The 9,082-nt window shown below is 44.1% G+C and overlaps 1 protein-coding gene across 8 annotated transcripts in view; it reads right to left on the bottom strand.

The window, feature by feature from the left end:
• Positions 1 to 1,789: 1,789 nt before the first annotated feature.
• Positions 1,790 to 9,082, bottom strand: part of ANAPC1 (anaphase promoting complex subunit 1) — a 32,572-nt gene continuing 25,279 nt past the window's right edge. For 7 of the 8 annotated variants that reach the window (XM_015856613.3, XM_085542541.1, XM_085542538.1 and 4 more), the window contains 8 exons: positions 8,193 to 8,270; positions 7,704 to 7,771; positions 5,984 to 6,119; positions 5,408 to 5,494; positions 4,804 to 4,899; positions 4,289 to 4,487; positions 3,105 to 3,239; positions 1,790 to 2,150 (listed from right to left, as the gene is read on the bottom strand). In XM_015856613.3, the coding sequence (XP_015712099.2) occupies positions 2,035 to 2,150; positions 3,105 to 3,239; positions 4,289 to 4,487; positions 4,804 to 4,899; positions 5,408 to 5,494; positions 5,984 to 6,119; positions 7,704 to 7,771; positions 8,193 to 8,270 (915 nt within the window). In that variant the 3' untranslated portion in view covers positions 1,790 to 2,034. The remainder of the gene's footprint in view (positions 2,151 to 3,104; positions 3,240 to 4,288; positions 4,488 to 4,803; positions 4,900 to 5,407; positions 5,495 to 5,983; positions 6,120 to 7,703; positions 7,772 to 8,192; positions 8,271 to 9,082) is intronic. The other variant, XR_014944364.1, reaches the window with a different exon arrangement.

Genomic DNA, 9,082 nt, shown 5'->3' with positions numbered 1-9,082 from the left:
AAAGCCTCATCTATCCCACAGGATGGTGGCAGTCCCCTCTCACAGGCTCCTATTGGACTTTTGTCAACCCAGAAGAGGATGTCAGCCTCCCCCGGACAGACACGGTGCAGGAGCACATAAGGCAGAACCAAAACCAAGCGGCAGCTCCCAGAGCTTCCCCTTCCCAAGCCAGCCCATGCACTTAAGGTTTCAAAACCACCCTGAGTTTTCTGCACAGCTTGTGCTCAGCACATTTACCCCATTCATGGAAATTTCGCCCCCCTCCAGGTAACTCTGGTAGAGGCCATCTGGGATGGGAGACAGCCAGCCTGAAGCCCAGAGGTTTATTTAAACTCACACACCAAAGGAGGTGCCTGTGGAATAATATAGGTGGGTTTTGGTTTTCTTTTTATAGAACTAAAACCTAAGGTGCCTGTTTTCAGCTGTCATTGAGGCACTGCCAGGTGCTCCCCTCTCTCCCAAAAGCAGATCCTCCATCTCCTCGTGCACTCCAGGCAGGAACTTCCTTCAGGTCACATCCGATTTCCTGCAGCACACACTGCTCCACCCAGGGATGAGCTGCACCAGGATTCATCTGCTTTTGCAGCCCCCGCTCTGACCTGGAGCCAGCAGCAGGAGCTGGAGGACAGGCAGCCCATGTCAGTGGGAGCAGCTCAAGGGCAGCTGTTCTGAGTCCCATGCTTTGTCCATCACATCAATTAACCTCCTTTGGAACAGAACATTGACTTTCCTGTGATAAGTGCCCAAAGTTCTGAACGGCTTATAAAAAACGAGGGGGAGGAGATGGGATTTGTCACAGGCTCAATATGGCTGGAATGCAACTCCTTGCTTCAGGACATCTTAAAACCACTGAAACCTCAGTTACTACACAATAGTTCTTTAGGAAAAGAACCCCAAAGTTACAAACTTTAAGTGTTCTCAGACATTTTGCTTTGTTCAAAATCACTCTTAGTTGCCTTCACCCATTTCTACCTTCCCTAAGGCCCTCTGGCTCCCCTAGGTGAGGGCTTGGAGAAAAGGGGATGAAGGTCACTGCAGAATGAGATCAAACTTCACATTTCAGAACAGGCCAGCCCAACAACTTGGCTCTGGCTGCTCTTCTAGAAGTAATCATTCAACCTCGGGCTGCTTTTATTGGAGTAACTCCACCTGTTTTATGAAAAATTAAGTGCTTTGCCTGCCCAGAACAAACACAGAGCCAGCCACGCTCCAAGTTCAGTGCGCTGGGGAAATACATCAGGAATTGTAGCAGAGATGAAGGAAACACAAACGAATGCCCAATTATTTAAATTGTCTGTAAGTAGTTTCAGTTCTTGCCCAGACATAACGTAACGTAGTGGAGGCAGGTGTTTTCTCAGCAGCAACTGACTAATTGCAGAACAAAGGCTACAAAAGGAAAGAGATGTAAACAGCACCGTGTTGAGTAGATGGAGGACAAGCTGGAGCAAAACAGTTCAGACCCAAAGGAACCTTATTGTTACAGAAGGCTCCATGAGAGGGGGAAAAATGGCATGAATGAGACTGAAGGATCATGTCAGCTTTTGAGTAGCGGACTTGGCAAGGCACAAGCAGCACGGCAGGTGGCTGGCTTTCCCTTCCAACCTCAGCCCCAAGAGGAAAAATCAAGTCTGGCATCTTCAGGGCTGCTCATCTCCTGACTGACATCTACAGGACCTCATGGAAGCAAACTAAGATGCATTGCAAGCAAGCTACAAAAACAAGGAAGTTCCGCGGTTCCCAACCAACGTCTTTTCAGAACTCAGCACAAAGGAGGCACTTGAAATTGATCTTTAGTTACGAAAGTAAATTTATTATTTGTTCACTTTTAGATAATTTTTACTCTTGTAACAATTTATACGCAGCTCCTGGTCACAGTTATCACAAAGGGGAAGGATTGAAGTTTGTTGCTTGTGAAGATCCCAAATAATAGAACATTTTTACCTTGGTGTTTTTGAACAGCATGGAACAACACTGGCTCTGTCGCTCAGTAACCTCATGTAAAATGAGCATGCTGCAGACTTCCATGCCAGAACACTACAGCACCATGGACTGGGGATTTTTAAGCAACACAGGAGCAAGCCTTAGTAACGCACGAACCAGCACGTTCCACTGCTTGAACTTCAAAAGCATCTCGGAGAAGTTGGTGATTCCTGGAGAGATGACAGAAAGCAAAACAACAATCATGTACTGGTGTAACACTCACACAAGAATGGAACTATCAAGAGAGGAAAGTGTCAGTGCTCAGGGAGAACTGCTGGAGATGTACCACCAATTTTGCTGCAGTGCCTGTTTAAAAGCAAGTCCTTGTAACAGAGTTTTAAGACATCTCAGATTTGATTAATATAGCGTGGACTCCTAGAACGGAGGCTCGTATTGGGCAAAGAGAACACAAAAACAGGATTTCCATCAAGGCCTAAACACACCATTAGGCACTTGACTTGAAAGTACTGATGATGAGAACCAGAAGCTTGTACTCACAGGGTGCCACAGTCTAAACATGACTCCTGTGCTGGGAGCTGAGGCCTTTGGCAACATTCCTTTCACCACTGAGGTGGTGACATTCATTGCACAGCACTGAACAAGCCACACAGTTCCCCAAATCAAAGCCCAGCTGCACTCCTTTTGCAGCCTGAGAAACCAAGCTGGTCCTCAGGCAAACGGAGGACTGGTATCTCCCCAGGTTGGGCTCAGGGAGGACCGAAGAAAAGCTGCCACTGGAAATCTAAAAGGGAATGCTATCACTGTGACTAGGGGCTTACAGGAAAGATTTAAGGTCACTTAAGATACAGCTAGCCTAATGAAAGGAATGATTACTCCTGCCATTGGCCATCTCATCTAGTCCTGCTGCCTGTGAGAATATCATTTCCTGCAGGTCTGGAGAAAGCCAAGACTTTCACAGTGGATAATGCTGGCTTCTCTAGTCCTGTATCAAGTCTTTAACTTCAGTGCCCAGACTCGAGGCAATTAACAAAGAATAAAAATTGATGTTGATGGCTTTTGCAGAAGCAGGGCCACGTCACAGAGAAGGATGCACTCCATTCAGCATACAAGATCAAACCTAAATGCATGTGTCCACCCAAATTCAGCAGGTACTCCAGCCTTACCTTCCAGGCCTCCAGCTGCCAACTGACCAGGCATTGGGACAGAGTGGTAAACAAGGAAGCACGCCAGCATGTTCTGCTGGGATTCATCTTTGGGTTGCCTGTTTAAGTAGGAACGCAGGCAGACATCCCCTCCAGCTGCAATGTATGAGATACAGTGATGAAACTTAGGGAGCACATGATGGTGGAAGAAAAGGTGAGGCATAACAGTACACCACCAGGAAGAGCTTGCTGAAAAGTCTCCATCTCCCCATAGGAGGTGGGTTAAGGGTTTTCTTTAAAACCTTCTGTTACAGACAGCTTTTACCCTACACCTTGTTTTCTGCTGTGCTCAACCCTCACTCTTGCTCCAGAAAATGATCTTAACTTCTTAAATTAAAGAAATTTCCCCTAAGGTAGCATAAAATCTTCTGAGTTAGTAAAACACTATGGCCATCATACTTAATTCAGTGGATGATGCTGCAGTCCTAATGTACTGAACGCTAAGAAAACTAAAGGTTGGTTGCCCCATCTGAGTTTTGGCACCACAACCACACATGAGAAGATAACATTCATGCATAAACAAACACAGAAGTACTTAAACAGAACAAGAAAATCAATAGTACAAATACCATATTACTGATTTCCTGCTAAAAGAGAGTACCGTATCACTCAATTCTGGAGACTCTCCAATCGCAGTATCACTACGTGGTCAGAGAACACTCCAGCATTTGTAGTTTTGGTATTAATATTTGAGAGATTAAAGACTCAAAAAAAGAACAGCTACTTGGAGGGCAGTAGCTGGAGCTTATCAATTGGACTCAATCAGTCAAACACATTACATTAACCCAGTCTTTCCCTGACAGACTTTCAGTACCATGCTGAAGAAAGACTAAGCAGTAAGCTGGTAGGCAAGATATGTAAGCAGCAGTCATATGTGAGCAAGACTTCAGCCCTCTGCATAGACAGCGTTGCTGAAGAAGTCCCTTCAATTCTAAATCCCATCCTGTTTGTCTCAGGTATGTGATATATGATATTAAGGCTAAAATACATGGCAAACAAGTTGGTGTATGTTAACATTCATTGCCTTCTCTTTTTCAGTACTTTGAGGCAAAAATCAACCTTAATCAGCAATCATCCCCAATCAGAAGGTAATAAGAACACTGAATCATGACCACAGCTGCAGGTTTAAAGTCAGTTCTCTATACCTTGAAGCCACTGATCCAGAGCTTTATCAATAGTGCACTTCATCACAGGCAGAAATTCAGAGTTCATGAAGAGTCCTCTGTTTGGATTCCTGCTCATCCTCCCCTGGTGACATCTGGAATTGAAGAATTCTAACACCAGCTTTATCTGCCCCAGCTCAAATGTCTCAGACATTTCTCCTCTTTCCAATCTCCTCACAGCCTAGTAGAGGGAAATACAAAGCAACTGTGAGAATGGGAACTTCATGGAGAAAGGAAAGGAACCCTAAAAACTCCCCTCTCCAAGGGCTCCCCTCTTTAGCACCTACTTAGAAGATCCATCAGTGAACCTCACTGTGTAATTATAATTTCCACAGTCTTAAACTATTTTCCAATTTGCTTTTAAAATCACCACTCCCTTTCTATAAGCTCACCAACATATCCCCTCTATTCTTTATTTCCATAGAATGGTATGCAATAAACATTCTTATGCCAAAGCAGTTTAAAGAAAACAATAACAAATACAGTATTTACTTCACCTGATCTATTGCTATGTACGTGGGCAGCATCTCTGGTTTTTCTTGGGTAACGCACTCATAGAGAATTGAAGAGAAAAAATCCAGCATTTCCTGTTTCTGATAAAACACATATCTTATGAATTGCACATGCCAAGTACAATTTATTTCAGGTTTTTACACTGCTTCAATTTCCTTCCACTAAAGTCAGCCCATGCACTGATGTTCCACAAACTAATAATAGCTAGGCAATGCCATGCAGCCTGCTTTCCTTCTGGTGATTGTTAATACTAGGTGTAACATAGCTGTATTTTACTTCCTGCCTTAGGTGACTTAGTGCAAAGAAATGCACAGCTCCCTTCTGCAGGACACTGCACAGGGCTCTCAGGATTTGGTCAGTGCAACCCACAATGAGCACAGCACAACCATTGGTGTATTCTGCAGCTTAACCAACTCTGAGGTTGCATGAACAACTATAGAGTTAGCACTATTTTGTGCTTTCACGCTACAAAGCATCCCTCAGAAAACTCCCACAGGACTGAATTTTGTCCCTCACATCTTAACAGACTTCTTCCCACCTTTGTTTCATGAAAAAGGAAGCACGGTAGTTCACATGTAGACATCATACCTGGCCCATGTTCACAGTTGGTTTGCAAAAGTACTCAGCAAACAATAATAGAGCAGGATCAGATGTAAAAGCTGAAATATCTTCTGGCTACAAAACAAAACACACTCTTAAAATGGACTTTTTGCTTTCATCACACAATTGAAATAGTGATTTATATCCATCTTTTCCATCCCCAGTACACAAGTGAGAGCAGCGCAACCTACGAAAAGCATATCATGGGCAGAACCTGCCTGATTCTTCTGTGATGAACATACATTTGCATGGCAGCTGTTGGCCTAAGCATATTGCACACCTCCCTTAAGCAAAACAAAGGACTTTAGCACTCATAACCTGGTGGCAGTGCTACCTGCTGGAAATAACACAGCCCAAACCTGCTGTGCTTCCCCTTTTGTCTTTCCAGAGGTGACATTCTCAGTTCCTCACAGCCTGTCCTCAGACACTCCTCTGAGGTGACATCACTTCACTGCCAAATCCTTTGTTAACAAAGTTTAGCAGCTTTCACCTCTATGTGCCATGCTGCCCTTGTAAGAAAGCCTCCATGCTGCTCTGCATAAGAACCAGTAAAGGCAGTGATACCTTGAATGACCATGCTTCGTTCCCATGAGTAATAGTCTGTGCTGAGAAACTGCGCCAGCCCATGGGATCCTCCTTGTAGGAGAGCTGCCCAGCTCTCAGCTTCACGTACAAGACACCACCCTTTGAAAGAATTGATCTGAAATAACAACAGCGGTGCTTACTTTACATTGGCAGATGCCCACAATGAGGCTGACCTGCAAAATAAACACGAACTCCACAGCTTATGCTTTGCCTCTATTATTTAAACTTGCACAAACCAACATTTTTTATGTATCTTCCAGGGAAGACTGCTATTAAATGGTGATGTGGAGGCAGGCAATGGTGATGAAAACAAGGTAAGCCCTGCTAATAAAAGGAGTGTAACTTCCTGAAGCAGGTTTTTGTCCAGCACCCAGGGAAAACCACACAAGCTGGAAGCCACAGCTCTAAAAGCACGCTGCAAAGCTGAGCAAGTCCTTCCTCAATGGCAAATAAGCAGAAATGACCCAATACAACCCTTCCTCCCCAACCCTGACCAAGCTACATATAAAAGCATGTAGCACTTCAAAAGTTACACTGCTGCAAAGCAGCTGCATATTTACCACATTCAGAGTGTAGGCACTGGCATCCCTGTAACAATCAAGTTCTCCAAACTGAAGGTAACTGCTTTGCATAGTACGAGCAGATTGTGCTGTGTTACGGCAGGAAAAAAGATTTCTCATATATGCTTTTACCTTCAAAACAATGCCAGCCAAGTCCCTGACACTGGAAAGGTCTTGGGACATGATAGAGTAACCGATGTTGTGACAAGAGATGGCAGAGTCAAAGCATCTGGAGTCCCAGAGAGCAGACAGAGCCAAAGGCAGCAATCTCCTCAGCCACCCATGCTGCTTTCTGCTGTGGCAGTGAGTGCTGGCAGGCTCTTTAGGGGCAAACAAGCACTGAAGTGTTAGCAGTCTCTATAGAAGGACAAAGCTGTGCCCTGCCAGCTCTGGTGTAGCAGATGACTCAGGATGTGTCTGCTGATCTGGAGGACTCCACACTCCACATCAGCTCTGTTATTGCTAAAGGCACGGATCAACAGCCACAGCATTGTAATGCTTAACTTAATCTCAATGGTGGCATTTCATGTAACAAGAACAACTACGCTGCTGCTGAAAGATGCAGCTGGCTTCTTCCACACTACTCACGGTGACAAGTTACACTGTAGGTTGCTAAAAGCACCAAGTGAGAATGATTTTACTCACAGATACTGTGATTCCGGTAAGATTTCTGTTTTTCACAGTTGCCCAATGGAGAGTTAAAAATGCAGTAAGCACTGTATACTACATGTAACATCAGAGAAATAGTATTTCACAAAGCGGTAACTGCTGGCTAATTACTGTATCAACAGCCTGGGAAACATGACATCACAACAACTCAAAACTAAACCAAAACCATGAGATTCAGATGGTTTCTGGTGCTGCTAAATCCTGCTACCAATATCTGTGGTTTTTACTATCAGGTTTTCCCCTGACCTGTTTTTTGCATGAATTATTCTCATCAACAGGTGAAACCAACTACGCAGTTTCTTTCTTCGCTTTAAAGCGCCATCAAATGCACAACAGCAATCTGATCAAAAGCAGACTGCTTTGCAAACTGTAGGTGTTACAAGTATGGGAGTGTGTTGGTTTTCTTTTCTCTTTTATTTTGAAATAAATACGAGGTTATTATTCATTTAAGCACTACAAATAGTACTTACTTGAGATGACTTGTTTCGTTGCTTAAATCTATTAGAAGTTCCCAGTACCGTGGTCCCTTCACTCTGATCTGTTGATTTAAGCATTTTTATTATGAGGTATAACCAGAAACGTAACAGTGAGGGTTTTCTACGTAAGCCTAAAGCCCTTTCCCTGCCATTACAAGGGGAAATGACCTTTTATCATGTTACCCACTCTGAAAACATGAAGGAGGGACTAGCTTTGTCTCTCTTGCAGTGAAGCTTTTGGTACAGGGAAACCCCTGCTACATCAGATCTTGAAAGCATGACAGCCAAGACCAAAGAGAAGCACGTGCCATGAGACAGCATGTGCACTCACAGTGACAACTGCCTTCAGAGCCACTGCTATAGACAGCATTGTCCACAGCCTGCCTAGTGTTGGGTCAAAGAAACTTCACCAAGTGCTCCTGCACCACAGGCAGCACACAACCCATGTAATTATATTCTCCATTAAACATGGACTTCTTTTACCTGCTTCAGCAAGTGAAGCTCTGGAAGAAGCGTGGGTGCCATCATTTCCTCGGTGGTTTCTTCATACCATTGTGTGCCCTTCAAAATGCCATCAGGATTCACATATTAGTAAAGCTCACTTTCATGTGAAAAGAAAGAAAACGTGCTTCTCGCAACACAGTTGCAGAGGCCAGTCAGTTTCTGTTGCTGAACTCTGACTAAATACATAGCTTAGCATTACCTTTAACATTACAAGACATAAGCCTGAACTAGAGAGATACTTCTCATAGAAGAATCACCACACAACAGCAGGCACACTCCATTGAAATCCAAAAGTTTGAGAAGAAAATGATAGTATGGATAGCCCTATCTCCTTCCACAGCAAGGAACAGAACTTCAGCATCTTTGTCAGACCCATGGAGGATCTGCACTGCAACACTTCTCCCCTGAAATCTCAGCAACCCCTTCTTTAGGTCTTTCTCAAGCACCACCCATCTCACGTTAATCTATATGAGAATAAACAGTAAAGAAAGCATTCTTCCCCAGAAGGCACATCATGTAGAGAGAGACACCAAGTTGCCAGTCTCAGCAGAATTAGAAGGCAGCTGTTAAACCCACAAACGGCCCCAACCACCTCTGCATCTTTGAAAGTTTTCTCTTTAGAAAGATGAGAACTACAACTCTGGGTCAGCTATTGCATACTTGAAGAGTTTGTGGTGCTTTTTATTTGTCCTGTATTCTCCTCTCTGTGTCATCAAAGCACGTGTAACGTGTGAGTGGGCTGAACACAGCCCTTCAATTATTTGCCTAAAGAATCAGGCTCATCTCCACAGCTTGAAAACAAACCCAAAACTGCAGGCCACAACAATGAAAATAGCAGAGCTTTGGTGTATCGGAGTTTTCAGTTGCCT

This window comes from Coturnix japonica, chromosome 3, assembly GCF_054131305.1.
Source record: "Coturnix japonica strain WE chromosome 3, WE-NBRP24, whole genome shotgun sequence".
Taxonomy (NCBI): Eukaryota; Metazoa; Chordata; class Aves; order Galliformes; family Phasianidae; genus Coturnix; species Coturnix japonica.
Note: the sequence above shows the minus strand (reverse complement) of the source record. Positions and strands in the feature narration are given on the sequence as shown.